Below are 17161 nucleotides of genomic sequence, written 5' to 3' on the forward strand. Positions count from 1 at the left end.
CCCAAAATGAATACTTAAGTAACAGTTTATATCATATTAAGTGGCATATTAAAGAGTCTTACCAAACTGGCATATATATTTAAGTAAATATTGCCCTTTTACATCTCGTGCCTTGAACCACCATTTTGTGATGGTCTGTGTGCTGCCTCAGAGATCATCTGACCAGAAATACTGCAGCTCTAACTGTAACAGGAAGAAGTGTGGAAGCAAAAGACAGAACTCTGACTGTTAATTGGCTCATGTGCACTAACATGTACGGTTTGTTTGTGTGCACTGTGAATCCTAGGATCCCAAGGGGTGGTCCTTATTTTTTAAAATGGCAATTTTCTATTTATGATTACCCAATGGAACCCACTTCTAAAAAAGTATATAATTATGAAAATGGTTTATTTACATGAAACAGTGTTTTACATATGAGCTGTTTTATTCAACATATTTTTATAGAGACCTACATTGTCCTTTAAAGGTGACTTTCATTTATTGTCTTGTTACAAGTGCAAAATCTCATTCTGGAAATGTTTTGTTTTATTCTGATCCAAAAAAAAACTTTTTTTAATTAAGGCAAATAAAATAAACCTATGAACACTAAATTAAATATAAATTAAATTAAATAAAATATTACTAGTTTAAAGGGCAGTGAACCCCCATGTCATCCTGCCCACAGTAGGGTTGATATATTGTCTTAGGTGTGATAAACTATTGGAATTACATTGTTGGAGGCTATATAAAGTTCAATTTCTATGCACATTAAAAACATTATAGGTTTTGACTTTCTTCTAAGTTAAACAGTGAGGAGAAATGGAATTGAAATCATAATGAGTAATGTTTTAATGATTCCAAGAAAAAAAATATTGCATTTCTCTGGTGTTTTTAGAAAGTTTAATTAGAACATATTTCCATGTTTTTTTCCTAGACATTTTATGAACATAAGGCACAGTAATATTGCATTTCATTTTAATTTAATTAGCCAGCTGGTTATATTTGATAAATACTCATACCAAAGTATATACAGATCTCTTTAAGGTGTGGTTCTTTAGTAGTGATAAATAATAAATATATCAGTTAGAAGCATTTACTGAATTAGAGGTAATGCCTGGCCTCAGCAGCAAAGATGGATTATGCACAAGGTTTCCTGTTCCTGGTTAGGTCCCCATCACTTCCAGGGTTGCTCCACCAGTGCTAGATAACCCAGTCATGGCAGCAAAGTATCAATGTGAAGCATCCATTTTGTCTAGCCACTGCAGTACAGCTTAACTCTATATACTGTATGTAGTACATTGTTTAGACAGTACTGAGTTTGTCTGCTGTGCACTGATTGTGTGCTGTGCTGTTAATCAGAGATTAGAGAAGACTTTGTAGAATTTTCTATTGAAAAAGATCTAACTCTAAGTGATTCTTCTTGCAGACTGTGACAGAGAAAAACAAGCTTAATGTGCCTGAGACAATGACAGAAGTTCTGGATGTTTCTGATGAGGAAGGTGAGGTTTATATGGAATACAATCATTTGCGACCTGTTTTTAACCCACGACTGCCAGCCATATTATTTAAGATCAGATCGTCATGGACATCACTGTCCTTAAGCACTGTGTTAATGTTGATCTTATCTGGATGTTTCCAAGAACAGGACTGTTGGATCTACAGTTGTGCTTAGAAGTTTGTGAACCCTTTACAACTTTCTATATTTTTATATGAATGTGACCTCAAACATCATCTGATTTTCAAACAAGTCCTAAAATTAGATGAATAAAACCTGGTTAAACAAATGAAACATTATTATAATTGGTCATGTGTTTACTGAAAAACATGATCCAATAGCATATCTGTGTGTGGCAAATTAAGTGAATGGTGCTCTCAGTATTTGGCGTGACCCCAATCTGTAGCAATAACTACAACTAAACATTTTCAGTAGCTGTTGATCAGTCCTGCACATCGAGTTAGAGTAATTGTAGCCTATTCCTCCATACAGAACATCTTCCGCTTTTGAATGTTGGTGGGTTTCCTCACATGGATCGCTCACTTTATGTCTCTCCACAACACTTTAATAGGATTAATTCAATAATAGGATTGGCTTGGCCATTCTTTTGAAACCATTCTTCTTGTAGGATTTTTATCTTTCTGCAAGACCCACTGTCTTTTCAGATTCATTTCACAGACAGATTTCTCGACATTTTCCTTTAAAATTCGCTGGTATAGTTCAGAATTCATTATTCCATCAATAATGGCAGGTTGTCCAGGCCCAGATGCAGCAAAACAGGCCCAAACCTGAAAACTCCCAGTACTATGTTTCACAGATGGGATTAAGGTTCTTTTGCTGGAATGCAGTTTTCTTTACCAATTGTAATGTGCCTCATTTAAGCTAAAACGTTCTATTTTGGCTTCACCTGTCCACAAAACATTGTTCTAGTATCCTTCTGGTATGTACACAAGAACTTTAGCAAACTGTAGATGGTTAGCAATATTTTTTGGGGGAGAGCAGTGGCTTTGTCTTTGCTACCCTGCCTGATGGTGGACTCATGAACATCAACATTCCCCAATGTGAGACAGGCCTTTAGTTCAGCAGAACAAAACATGGTAAAGAATGGTCAGACGCAGGTCTTTATTGCAAATGCAACACTTGAGAAAGCTCTTGCTCGAAACATGTGTTCAAAGTAAAGCACCTCAACTTTTGCAGCAACGACCTGCGTCTGACTGTTCTTTACCATGTTTTGTCCTTTGTTTGAGCCATGATGCACATACACAAATGTGTTGTATGTTGTCATCCCACTGACTGAAAATACCAGACCCTGATTTCACCTTTAAAGTATATGATAATCCTAAGAGTTCACTTACTTTTGCCACACACAGATATGTTATTGGATAATTTTTTCAATAAATACGTGACTAACTATAATCATTTTTGTTTCATTTGTTTAATTAGGTTTTCTTTGTCTACTTTTAGGACACAAACTTTCAAGCACCACTGTACTTGGTCATAGTATAGACTTATGTTTGAGCTTTTTACAATGCTGTTGTCAAACCTTTTTCATTACTTTATATTATTCAACTAGATTTAGGTATTTATACCATTGTCTTTACCTCTTTACCATGTTCCAAAGTCCCTTTTTACCTTGACTTTCTTTTCTTTTCAAAATTCCTACTGAACAATTTAACTTTCCTTCCTTACATTAATTGTAACTGGTAAAATGTAATTTTCTCATCTCAAACAATGCCTTCCAGATTTCAGTACCATAATGTTATCTTTTTACCACCTACTTTTACCTTTGCCGTGTTTTACTTTTACTTACTTAAAGGGGTTGTTCACTTTCCAACACTTTTTTCAGTTCAGTTGGTTTCAGATAGTTCACCAGAAAAAAAGACGTTTTCCAATTACTTTCTATTTTCTATGTGTGACCATTCTTCTAATATTGAAGTGTAAATCTAATTTTCACCTTTCTAAAGCAGCTCTGAGGAAGGGGGTCGCTGACCCAATTGATACATTTAGTTGATACATTTGTTATGTTTTTCCCTGCTGAGCAGAATCCCTGAGTTTTATTAAAGGCATCTGTTAGAATTGATACAATAGTTGCTAATACTCAAGAGAAGTTCCTGAGAAATGTATCAACTAGATGTTGCAAAATTGTAACAGTTTAGAGTCTGCACCTGGATCACTGAGCTGCCAGACTGAAACACCAGAGACAGGAACATTAAACTTTAAACTTAGATTTTGGAAAAACTGTAAAAAATGGAAAGCAATTGAAAAAAGTCTTTATTTCTGGAGAGAAATCTGAAAACAACTCAACTGAAGAAGTGTGAAGGCGAACCACCTCTTTAAAATAATTGATTACAGTTGTGCTAATAAGGTGACTATTTTAATATGCAGAGAGACATATTTATGCAAAATACATGCAATTCACTTCTTTGACTAATGTTAACTACCGTTCTAATCTTTTTCTACTACTCTCTCAAACTGAATAATACTTCATGCAGCTCGTAAGTTCTTTGATGGCGAGCTCTTGTCAGATCAGGAACTTCTTAGTATGCAAGGTATCCCATCACACAGGTGTTTGGGCCTCATTTAGCATGTGGTTGCAGTGGATATACAACTGTAATTAGACAGAATTTCTAGTTTAATATAATGATTTGACAATAATGTTTGTGAGTGAAATACATTAACAATTATAATTACAATGTTTCAGCATGTTTAATTAACCAGCAAGAATTGGTGAATGCCTGATACCTTCTATGTCTATTAACTAATATAGTTCTACATTTTTTCTTGTTTTTTTACTCCGAAATAAAATGGTATTAATTTATTTGAATGGGGAGCTGTTATAAAGTATCTTCAAATTTACTAAAGAATGATATAAAAAAATTTGGGAAATACTTACACACAAAGAATGTCCAACCTATACCCCTCAGCAGTTGAGGATATGCAAATATACAGTATTTCCTGGGAGAGCATTTATCTATGCACCCTCTCATATATATCTCTGCTGCAAATGAATATTTAAATATAAAGAAATAAACTAGTATATTTATAATTTCTACTTTATGGTTTAGACACCCACTATCTTCATTAGTTGTTTACCTTTTGCAATCTAGGTAAAATGCCTGTATTAACCAGCTGCTTATTCATTTTATTGGGGCTGATTTTATTGATTGTAGGGGTTTAGCAATAAACATTATTAAAGCTATTTGCAAACTTTTTATACGGAGATGATACAATGACAGGAGATGGTGGCGAGTACCTACGACCTGAAGACTTAAAAGAACTTGGAGACGATTCATTGCCAGGCAGTCACTATTTGGACGGAATGAACTATCTAAGGTACAGCTTGGAAGGAGGCCGCTCAGACAGGTATGCATATACATGTAAACTTTGATGGTTTTAAAAAAACCACAGTTAACTCTATGGAAAATGTTTAAACATTGAGCTGGATGAAACCTGTTCAGCAGTGTAGGCTGCACCTCTTTTCTTGTAACAAGATAGTTGGTGAACTTTGCATTATTGACTCAGCACAGTGTAGTTCAACTTTCATCTAAAACAATACAACATTAGAAAAAGTGCTTTGAAAAACACAGCAGTACAGCTACATCAAACAACAATAATACATCGGTAATTAGCATCTTTCAACATAGAAAAGTTAACTAATACATAAAGCTCATATTCAAGCTAGGGGATTTCTCTTTTCCCAAAGCTCTTTCCCAAAAAAGCTAATTTATCCAGAGGTCTTAATGAGTAGCCATATCACTATAGCACATTTAAGGACACTGTAACTGCAAGTTTTCACTATTCAATTTTTTACAAAGAAAAGCAAAAAGCTACACCTGCTAACTTAAAGACAAACAGAGTTGGCTATTGACATCAGAGGGTGCGATCTACAGAGTGGTACTGGGTCTTATGTTCATTTAACCAAAGATGAATACAGGTTTTCAAAACTGCTGGATCATCTGTTTAAATATAATCAAATATAATTTTCAAATTTATCTAACCTTCATTCACAAATGCTTGGTTTATTATAAATAGTCATACATTTTATTTTACATTATCCAATAGTTATTTTGTACTAATATACTAATATAAAATATCTCTAATTCCCATCTAAAGTTTTGCCATCATTACTTATGTCTTTTTTTTCCCCTTTCTTCCCTTTGGCGTGGATGCTTTTTATAGCATTATGCCTAGGTAGGTATCACACTGCATGCAGTTCTTATGTTCATACTCATCAGCTTAATGCCTAATCTACAATTCCTATGCCCCATACTACTGTATTCACATTTTGGTTATACATATTCATAAACACTCATTCTACTGTTATGTGTTGGTTCCTAGTCTTTTAGACTTATCTTTGTTTGTATGGCTTTGCTACAGGGTTGGAAAAGAGGGTAAACAGAGGAGGCAACCACTTTTATTGACTAGCAGCCATGACCACTACAGAATTTAGTTTCCCATGTAGCTAACTGTTTACCCATACTGTGCTGATAACCCATATCCAAGGGTAACTTTCCCACTTTTTGCTTTGTGTTTTGTCATCCAGTCAACACAGTAAAGCAATTAATAAATTTAACTAAGGGGTATATGATAGCATCTTACTTTATTCTACAATACTCCCTGACAAATATTTTATTTTGAATCCAATATTATTAGGGTTTGTCCTTAAATTGGTGAATGGTAACAGATATATAAATGTAAAATGCATGTTTACGGCCTAATATTAGATAAAGGTTTAAGAGATTTGTTTGCACTGGGCTTAAGGTGGCCATAGACGTAACAATTACGATCTTTCTTGGAAAAGATCTTTCCAAGAAAGATCGTTCGTTTCAATACACAAGTGTAGAGCTGAGTCATCCGATATACAGGTAGATATACAGGTAGAAACAATAGAATTCTACCTGTACCTGACGATTCAGCACTAACAATGGACAATGTTTGGGTACCTTCAAAGGCACCCGATCAAAATTTTCTGTCCAGCCCGATCGAGGAGCCGAACGATATTCAAGTCTTCTGCTGATATCGGTCGGCTCTTTTCCCACCATACACGCACCTATTATCGTACGAAAATTTGTTTCGTACGATATTATCTGTGTGTCTATGGTCACCTTTAGGTGTCTATTGGAGCTACATTGTATTGTTTAATGTTTTCTAATTATGTGTTTCTTGTTGCCAAAGCAGCCATCTTTCTATCTTGCAGTGTGTCTGTCCATGTTATGCAAACCTGATCTGCCACATGCTTTATTTTATTATATGTAATTAATATGGCAGTAGCTGCAGACAAAAAAACATGTTCCAAAGAGAATGTGTGTGAGCTATATCTTCCAGGGGATAATCATGCTTATACTTCAATTTATTTTAAATACGTTAATATGTGACTCATGTCACAGTATGTCAATATAAAGTATCTCTAAGTAGGGCTAAGTTATAATAAATGCTACACTAAATTGTAATTAATGTAATTATTATTTGAATTAAGCAGTTTATGTTAATGCGCTTAAAAAAAGCCTATAAATGTCTTAAAACTAAAAATCACTGATTATGCACAAGGCTGCATTTGCTGCCCCCTGGAAGTTGCATGAAATATAAATAGCTCACCTTTTTTTATTTTCTGGCTTTTCCTTCCATCTCACCTTCACATCCCCAACCCCTGCTGCTGATGTATATATAAATATATGTCAACCGACCAGCCTACGATCCTTCAGTTCAGACAGGTCCCACTCCGTGAGCCATACATCTTATCTTAGGGGAAGTGCCATGATAGATGACACCGTTATCATCCCAAATGAACAGGTAAATATGTGCCCTTCCTTTGTCTCTCTTATCTGTAGTTACTGGTTGCTTTGAATGTAATTGTGTATGTTCAGTAAACCCATTTATTATACAGCACTGTGAAATATGTTGGCATTTAATAGATGATGCATGTTAATAATAATCATATTACCCTTGTATATTCAATAGTGAGACATTTCACATTTTTTTCTGCTGAAACAGACAGATGGGAAAATTCTAGCATGATGCACCCTAACTGGAATGATTTGTGCATCACAGCAAATACATTGTTTTGCAAATATCTGCTTTGTAAATTCATTCACAATTCATTCTTGTGTATTACTGTATATTCATGTTATGAATGAAACCCCACCAAGTATACTACTACATTGCAAGAAATTTACAAAGTTGATGGGATATACAATTTGGAGGGGATTGTGCACCATTAGTAAAATGTATTTTTTTTTTCAATTTAGTTAAAGCTTGTTTTACTCAATGAGAAAATTGGAATTTTATTTCAAAATGTTATTTTCCTAAATGAATCTATATAGATAGAATCAGGTTTGGTTTGTCATTTGCTTTGAGACATGAATCCCTGAACATCAGTCGTTTTTACATGATCCAGTTGCTATTTATTATTGATTAAATTCTATTAATAATTGTGTAATTTTTAATTTTAAACTGTTTACAGGTTTCGTATTTAACAACACACGAAGAGCCAAACACCTACCGATTTAGCTGGGGGGCCGACAATCTAGACAATATTGCACTGTCTTCTAGTCCAATTCATTCTGGGTGAGTACTGCACTTAAATAAAATAACAAAAAAAGTTTTCCATGTTACCTAGTATAGCTAATGTTTTTTTTATGCATAACAAACCTTTATTATTCACTGATATGTCTATCAGTGAATGTTATGCTTTATGCATAACTGGAGTGCCAGCCAATTACTTTGAAAATATTCATATTTTTATTGTTCCGGTTTATTAAAGAGATAAACTGACTACTAACAGCATGCTGTTTTAATCATTGGATGCCTGTGATTAAAACATTTAGAAAAAAAACAACTATGATGTAATCTGTTACACAAAATGTTTGGGAACCAGCATATGAGTGAATATGTAAGGAAAGATGTCTTTTTATTTTACACAATTGTGTAAGTTAACAGAGTGGTGGCATGCGAGTTTGAAGAGTTTGGTTACTTGTGAGTCAAAGAATGCCAGACTAATGCTACATTACATGGCATGGCTAATTTTTAATTTATGTTTATATATGTACAATTAGATGAGCAAAAGCCTTTTTCAAATTCAGATGAATTTGGCCAATGTTCAGCATTTCGGTACTTTCGGAGTTCAAAGATGCAGATATAAAACGCCAAGCAACAAGAAGATAACTAATTATTTTCTTGTTAATATTTGACATTTCAGCATAATAATTGTTAAAAAAACAATCAAGCAGTTTACATGGGTGCTTTGGGTATCTGGAAGGAAAACATTACTTTTACCTAGTGCAAACAAAAAATTGATTATATATATATCAATTATATTAGGTACAAAGCACTGCTTTTTGAAAGTATGTTGGAATAAATATATACTTTTGAATATAGGTTCTGTTACTATTGCATAGATTGATGGCTATTAGTGGGCTGTTACAGCAGTTGTATTATATCAGTACATGTTCTTCTTTTCCTTCTCTTATTCTGCTTTCTATTTTCTGCACTCTGCTTATTTCTTGCTTCCTCGCTGCTGAAAATCTGTTCTGTTGCAGCCACATATCTCCTTGTCTTGACCGAGACAGCAGGTGAACTTTTTTTCTATGTTCAATATGTGATTGACTTGTGTCCACCTTACACTAATGGATACTTTAGGGCTCATTATTATTTTTGTGTGTTTTTTTTTTTGGAATAGCAATGGTTTCATGCCAGCCACTGTTACTGGTCTGTGCTTTAATGATATAGAGAGCAAATAATAAAATCAGAACAAATCTGAAATTCTGAAAACATATTGATTACTTTTCCAACCCTTTTTTTCATGAAAATACCTATGTAAATGAGCCCTAATGTGGTCATTATCTGACTGGTACCTAATTAATCACTAAAGTATAATACAGTAATCATCTGTAACTTCAACTCTTCCTGACTCCCCCATCAAAGCAGTGCAATACATTTTGCTGTAGTGAGTATAGAATCATATAATCAGTTCATAGATCAAATCTTTTTATACTTCTGGTGGTATAGAACTGTGAAGCGTTTCTTTCTTGGGTGGATTGATATAGTCCAGGGTTACCTTTCTCCAAGGTTGCTAGTTTAAACCATTTTTTAAACTGCTGTTTGATGGAAAAGAAAATTAAACTCCAGTGTATAAGTGCCAAAAGTCCTCACTGGTGTTATCGAAATACCAAGCAAAATAATACTTTCTTGCGCACACTGCAATATTTTTGTGCTGTAATAGACTATATCGCCACTGCCGACTATATCGCCAGCATTCAATTATGCCTAGCGCAACTTCGTTAAAGGTCTTCTAAGACTAAGACGCCAGCATTTTTTGGGCCTTAGAAACTTTTTACACTAAAAATATGATCAGTGGCGTAACTAGATGTTGCTGGGCCCAACAGCAAATACATTTTAGGGCCCCCAACATATCCAATGTTTGTCCCGTTTTACCAATATATGTTCAAATTGCTCATCAATGAGAGCCTCATGGGGCCCCCCTGCAGCCGCAGGGTCTGCTTCCTCTGTAGTTACGCCCCTGAATATGATGTAAGTAATAGAAGTTTGAAGAAGATCTATGCACTCCAGTGCACTTCGCCTGATCTGAGCTGGCGAAGGCAAGTCTGGCGAAAGAGATAACGTTCAGTAAAATCTGCATCTTAGTGAATTTGCGGAGTAACGTCCATTTGCCAGAGCAAAATTCGCCAAGCGATAGAGTGTGAATGAACACTAGCGTCTGTCTCTTTCGCTAGCGAAGTTACACCTGCACTCATTAGTTAATCGGCAAAGTGCCTGAATGCGGTAATGCTGGCGAATTAGACACTTTGCCCTTTAGTAAATCTGACCCTTAGTGTTTACTATTCTTTTTTAGTAAGTATAAGTAAAACAATTGCTGCTGGAGGGAAAAGCAGAAGCTCTTAATGGTTTATATTTCAAGACAACCAGCATTCTAACATTGATCCACATACTACATGGTAATCACCGTGATCCAAGTCATATTAATTGGGTAACAATACCACAGGTGTCTTCCTATTGATAGAAAGGGGCTGTAATTGAAAGAAGCCCTCTTTTATATAATCCTACTAGGATTTACAAAGCCATATTTTTTTGATAAATGGACTGATATAACGTAGTCCATTGTAATATATTACTGAAATATGTTTTGTAAAGATTTAATCCCGCAAAGAATTTCTACAAGACCCACTGTATAGGAGATATGTAAAACATGTAATCGAATCATGCTGTTATTTTACTATCATGTGCAAATAATATACAAATGATGTTGCCAAAACCTAAAGGAATGCTAGATTCTCTAACCTAATACATGCTTCAACAAATATTTAACTGTCACAGCAACATTTATTTACAGATGTTAATGGTTTCTTAAAGCATATTAAAAATGTGCTTTTATGTGCCTTATGTGCTAATTTATCCATTGCATTTAGGTTCATTTGAACACCTTCATGTTTGTTGGTGTATAATTGCTGCATGCCAAACTTCGCTCAAATTGATTAAAATCATCTGTCATAAAGGGACAATACTGCTAAAGTTCCAGATGAAATTTTTAGAAGACAGCTGATATTTTATGTTTGTATTTTAGTACCTGTCTGTATAGTAAAGGATCTTACAGTCTTTTCTTTTAATATCAACATGGACTTTACTGGTATTGTTCAGAATATTTATGTATATTGTTTTCTTGTAGCATGTGTAATGGACTTGATGCATGCAAGTGTATGACATACTGTAGGTTTTAAGGCTAGTCATCAGACATTGCTATAAAATTTACATAATACTTGAATTTTACTAAGAATGACTAATTGGTGCCTAATGTTTTGTACAACATTTTTTACAGATAACATTGTAATAACCCTTAAGCATATTTTGATGAAGTAAAAAAAAGATACATACTACATTATGTACAGTATTTTCTACTATATAGTATGGTGTTACCAGTGGTGTACTACCAAAAGAAACTATTTTAGCTGTAACTGATATATTCTGAAAAGTACTGTATAGTTGTAGAATATATTTGAGTTAATATTTGCATCTAGAAACATTGATGGGTTATGGCCATGGATTAGTCAGCAGTTAGGTGCCAATGTTTCCAATAACTTGCTATATCTACAGTAATCAGTGGATTATAATACTAAAATACTTGTGTTTTTTTCCAGTTTCCTTGTTAGCTTCATGGTTGATGCCCGTGGAGGTGCCATGAGAGGCTGTAGGCACAATGGATTAAGGATAATCATTCCATCTCGGAAATGCACTGCCCCAACAAGAATCACCTGTCGCTTAGTGAAACGCCATCGACTGGCAACTATGCCGCCTATGGTGGAAGGAGAAGGATTAGCCAGTCGTTTAATTGAGGTTGGCCCTTCTGGGGCTCAGTTCCTTGGGTAAGTGAATCTTTTTAATCTTTTTAATCTAATCTTTTCATATACAGTATGTTAAAATGTCAATAATTAGAGATTATCAACTGTGGCAAATTGCCTGTTATGCAGTAGTGGGGACCTTTTCTATGTTCCTTGGCTTAGCAGAGAGAATGCCTGGTATAAAGAAAAGGGGGGGGGGGTGGCAATATATGACAGATGGGCCCATGATCTGAGAGCGAGAGATATGACTTTTATCATGGAAGCCCAACCTATACTTCTAGAGCTTTTACAAGTCTCCACATTCTCTCATTTACCTTTGACAATGGTTCCACAATTTATACCCCTATTACTTTTGTTTATACTCACACACACGCATAGTTTCCTCTGATTCTGCAGACCTAGGGCCCCATACCCCCATTGCCCTACCTTTAAAATGTCCCTAAATGGAGGTGTGAAAATCAGTCTAGCTTGTTTGTATATCTCCATTTCAGCATTTCTCATTTTTGCAGATGTTGACTGGATAATCGTCTCAAGTCCAAATTTAGAATAACTGCTGTTGTGTGTCCATAATGGGAAATAATTTTTTATGTAGCAGCTGTTATGTTGCACTTACAGCCCTTTAAAATGAAATCTGGACTGAAACAGGATACCCATTGTAATTACAGTAGTAATGCTACCAGAACTGCTCTGTGACTGTCTCAAGCACAGCTCCAGTTTATATGTGACTTCAGTGAGAACAACTGCTCACATGTAAAACTGGATCTGATTGCGCTCAGAGATCAAATCCACTAAATTTCATTGAAGTTGGATAGGATTTCTGAGAGTGTGATTGTATGCCTTTCCACTGGCACTATTTCTCAAAAGAGGGGTGCAGTTATGGTGCAGTTCTGAAGAACAATCAGATTCTTTCTGGTTCTGCTTGGTTTTCTGATGGGTAATTCATGATTCCCACTTTGTGTTTCTTCTTACTCTTCCTAAACTGATTCCCAAAATCAAAGGGCTGATTTATCAATGGTCGAGGTGAAAATATTGTTTAATCTCGACAAAAAAACAAAATGTTTCTCCAGCAGATGGGAATCACCCCCACCTAAAACTACTGAACTGTATGGGTACCTCACACAAGAAGAGAAGAATTTTTGTGTGTGTTGTCACTCTTAAAAAAAAATTCACACTTTATTTTACTCTTTACTTCTTACTTTATATACTACTACAACCCCCCCCCCCCCATTTCCCTTATTACGATGTTATGTAAATTCTGTATGTGTGATTATTGCATCTTAATAGATCCAATAACCTGGAAAAGTATATATTGCACTTGTAATACTGGACACTTGTAATAGTGTTATTATACGAATTTCTAAATGGGATGGAAAAATGTAATGTTATAAGACAAAAATCAAAAATACCTTCAATAAAAAATATTGAAACAAAAAAAAAATTCACACAAGTAATGAAACATATTAGAATTTACTAGGGAAAAAATGAGTCACTGAATAAGGAATTCCTTTAAAAAAATAATTTTTCTACTTTGATAAATCTGCCCTTAAGATTCAACATCTCTAAAACAAGCTGAAATACCACTTAACTATGTTTTTCCTTTCACTGCTGCTTGGATGTATTCAGTAAGCTACACCTTCCTACGGCCCCTCCCCCTCTAAATGAGGGAGAAAGCTTGGTCAGTCGAATCCTTCAACTGGGACCTCCTGGGACCAAATTTCTTGGGTAGGAGCGACTTAAGATCAAGTTGATGGACGCTGGCCTCCCCATTTACCCTTTTGTTCTACATTATTATTTTTTTCTTTTTCCAGTTTGATGTTTATAATGATGTTGTCTGCGTACATTTTTTTTGCAAACTTCTAGTAGTTTGCCAAGTGTTTCAATCTTTGTGATTTACTCTTTTCATTTGACTGTTACAGTATTTTGTTCCCGTGCCTTTGTATTATTCAGTGGTGTTCTGTTTTGTTTGTGCCTGAGCATGTTCTTTTATTTATACTTGAAAGTCTGTGACAGAGAAACCTGGACTTCATCACTAAACATCAGCTAAAGTTATATTCAATTGAACCAATCATTACAAATGTTATGTAGAGCACATATAATCAGTGATGTGCTAATATGGGCTCTATTTATATTATTAATGTATTAGGAATATAACATTTACTTGATGGTTATCATGGCTTAAACCTTTAATTTCATTTGTTCAGTAGAGCTGTTGACCTGACATTTTTGTGGTTCATTAAAGGGGTCGTATGCACCTATAACCACTGTTGTTCATCAAGAGCACAATAATTTGGGCTTGTTTTGAAGATATGTTTTCCGTATTTCTTTCATTAAAAAGAAACCCTTTTTTTTATAGTTTTCTCTTATAAATCACTACTTGACCTTTGCTTTGTTTTTAGCCTCGCTGAAACTGTAACGAGAATTGTTTGTTTAAATAGATGTAATAAGCTCTGTATAAACAAGATTTGCCCTTCCTACTGTGTCTCTGGTTTACAGATAATGAGAAATTCATTATACCAGGGTAATTTGATCAACTGCCTTCATCTCTTACAGTTGCTCAGAAGAACTAGACAGATGCAAAATTAATGTAAATCAGTTTCATTGTTGGCACTGTTTGATGAAAAAAATTACAAAAAAATGACAATGATATTGCATAATTAAAACAATAAGCAAAAAGTATTTCAGCCCAAGCCCTATTTATTGGACTCTATGTTGAACTATATTAAACAAGTTATACTTACAGCAGCAGAATGACTCCAGGTTACTTTGCCCCAGCATTAAATTAGTGTTCCCTAAGATAATAATGGAAAATGTTGATAATCTAGCCCTGTAATAGTGGAAATCCCACATTTTGCGGCTCTGAGAGGAAAGGAGAGAGAACTTGTGATACTTCGTAGTGAGAATGGAGACAACTGGAAAGAGCACTTTTGTGAATTTACAGAGGAGGAGCTTAATGAGATACTCAACGGCATGGATGAAGGTAACACATTTATTTCTACAATTCACATTTTGGATATATTGATAAACCTGATCCATCTCCCTGTGGGATTGGGTAATTTGCTGAATTTCCTGTCACCATAACAAATTTACTGATCCCAAAGATGGTGGTCATGCTGCTATACATATACATATTACATATGAATATACATTTATACATAAACATGTCCAGTTGGTAAGGATTCTCATAATAATTTTGTTTTCCCCTATAGTCCTGGATTCTAATGAGGAACTTGAAAAAAAGCGAATTTGCCGTGTTATCACTAGAGACTTTCCACAGTATTTTGCAGTAGTGTCCCGTGTAAAACAGGACAACAACCTTATTGGACCTGAGGGTGGAATTTTGAGCAGCAGTGTTGTCCCTCAAGTACAGGCGGTCTTTCCAGAAGGTGCTCTCACAAAAAGGATCCGTGTTGGTCTTCAGGTATGCACATATCTATCACAGTGGTGTGCAGAGCTAAAAGTCAATTGTCTGAATACCGTCTCTTACATCTCAATATTGTATTTATTTAATAGAAGCGCTGAGGATCCCAGGGGACAAGCCCTGTCATTTTATTGGCTTACTTTTGGTTAAGCAACCAACTTATTGATAAGATTTTGCTGTATACAGTAAATTAGCATAGTTGCAGGTGTTTCACACAGACTCGTCAAAGTATTGGCATATTGTTTGCAACTCATTGAAGGTGATGAAATATTAGGTGCGAAGTTTCCTACAGGTCTAGTAACCTTTAATAACCAGTCCACAGGTAACATCTGCTCTGATGCTAATTTGCATATTTTTTTTAGGGCTTCTGTATTCACTGTGCTTTACATTTGCCCCACTTCACTTTTTTGGCTTTACTTGGCTTTAGATACATGCTATATATCTTCACTTATTTGCCTGCCCTGACTGATTGGGAAGGGAATTTCAGTTTCAGTATATATATTAGGGGTATATTTATCAAAGAGTGAAGTTAGAGACATTCATGTCTATGGGAGAGTGAAGTTAGAGACAGTCATATCTATGGGATTTTTAAAGGATTATTTATCAAATGATGAACTTTCACTATCAGCCTTTGATAAATATGCCTTTAAAAATCCCAGGCCTTCACTCATTGATAAATATACCCCATAATATTTGAAATACATCGATGTACATCATTAAACAGTCTGGTAGCTCTGAGAATGGGTCATGATGAGTGAGTGGCACTCACAGCATCCCATTTTTATTTGTCTTCTTGGTCTAGTCAGCATTTGAAAATAGATAAAGATAAAATGCACCCATTTTTTTATAATGAAAAAACTTAATTCTAAACCATTTTGTAATATATATAGAACAAGTGAGTCATAAGTAATAAAACAAATAATATAATTGACTGACTGAGGCTTTGAGGAAGCTATATGCCATTTAAATGTACCCAATAATAATGCCAATTTTAAGTTAACCATGCTCTTATTTTTTATATTTTGCACATAAAGGCACAACCAGTGATCAGTGACCTTATAAAGAAGATCTTAGGCAACAAAGCCTCCTTCAGTCCTATAGTAACTTTGGAACCCAGAAGACGGAAGTTCCACAAGCCAATTACCATGACAATCCCTGTACCAAAAGCCTCCAGTGAGGCAATGCTAAATGGATATGGAGGGGATACCCCTACATTAAGATTACTATGCAGTATAACTGGTAAGTTTAATGCTTCAAACAGATATATACATTATGTATTTATACATGTACCATTATATAACATTAGTTTTACAAGGTTGGAAGGAAAAGTTTTAAAATGCTGCACAGACAGTGGACTGGATGCTGTAGTTTAATAGTAGCTTGAGATTCCTAGGTTAGACAACATTGATATATGTCACTGATACTTCAATACTGAAATGGCCAAATCATCAGGTCCAAGCAATAAAGCTTGAGATATATGCAAATGTGTATTCTTGAAACTGACTAGTTTCCTATGATTTCTAGGTGGTACCACCCCTGCACAATGGGAAGATATCACTGGAACAACTCCTCTTACATTCGTTAATGAATGCGTTTCTTTTACTACTAATGTATCAGCCAGGTAAGTTAAAGTCATGCAATAATATTGATTTTTTTTTTAACTTTCATTGTGGAGAAAAAGCAAACAACTGTTTATTTTAGAGAAAAAAAGCTCTCACAGCTGAATAAACAATGCCGAGTGTATTATTCTTCCAAGGGTTTGAAGAATGTTGTGAGGCTGAGCTTCATAGAGACCCTTCATACATATTTATGGAAATCAAAAGTATCAAGCGCCAGTCCAGACAATACCTGTGTAAAATCAAGTTCTTATGAGATTTCATGTCAGAATTGGCTTATATACACATATTTACACACATGTCC

At 34.9% G+C, this 17161-nt stretch overlaps 1 protein-coding gene across 46 annotated transcripts in view; it reads left to right on the forward strand.

The window, feature by feature from the left end:
• The window catches only part of LOC108706710 (ankyrin-2), a 270308-nt gene that overhangs the window by 208279 nt on the left and 44868 nt on the right, over positions 1-17161 (forward strand). For 14 of the 46 annotated variants that reach the window (XM_041579614.1, XM_041579607.1, XM_041579608.1 and 11 more), the window contains 12 exons: positions 1406-1478; positions 4696-4837; positions 5654-5665; positions 7162-7264; positions 7935-8038; positions 9010-9042; positions 11623-11847; positions 13447-13545; positions 14646-14800; positions 15030-15241; positions 16276-16480; positions 16766-16862. In XM_041579614.1, the coding sequence (XP_041435548.1) occupies positions 1406-1478; positions 4696-4837; positions 5654-5665; positions 7162-7264; positions 7935-8038; positions 9010-9042; positions 11623-11847; positions 13447-13545; positions 14646-14800; positions 15030-15241; positions 16276-16480; positions 16766-16862 (1460 nt within the window). The remainder of the gene's footprint in view (positions 1-1405; positions 1479-4695; positions 4838-5653; positions 5666-7161; positions 7265-7934; positions 8039-9009; positions 9043-11622; positions 11848-13446; positions 13546-14645; positions 14801-15029; positions 15242-16275; positions 16481-16765; positions 16863-17161) is intronic. The other 32 variants (XM_041579631.1, XM_041579628.1, XM_041579643.1 and 29 more) reach the window with 12 other exon arrangements.

The sequence above is a fragment of the Xenopus laevis genome, chromosome 1S, assembly GCF_017654675.1.
Source record: "Xenopus laevis strain J_2021 chromosome 1S, Xenopus_laevis_v10.1, whole genome shotgun sequence".
NCBI lineage: Eukaryota > Metazoa > Chordata > Amphibia > Anura > Pipidae > Xenopus > Xenopus laevis.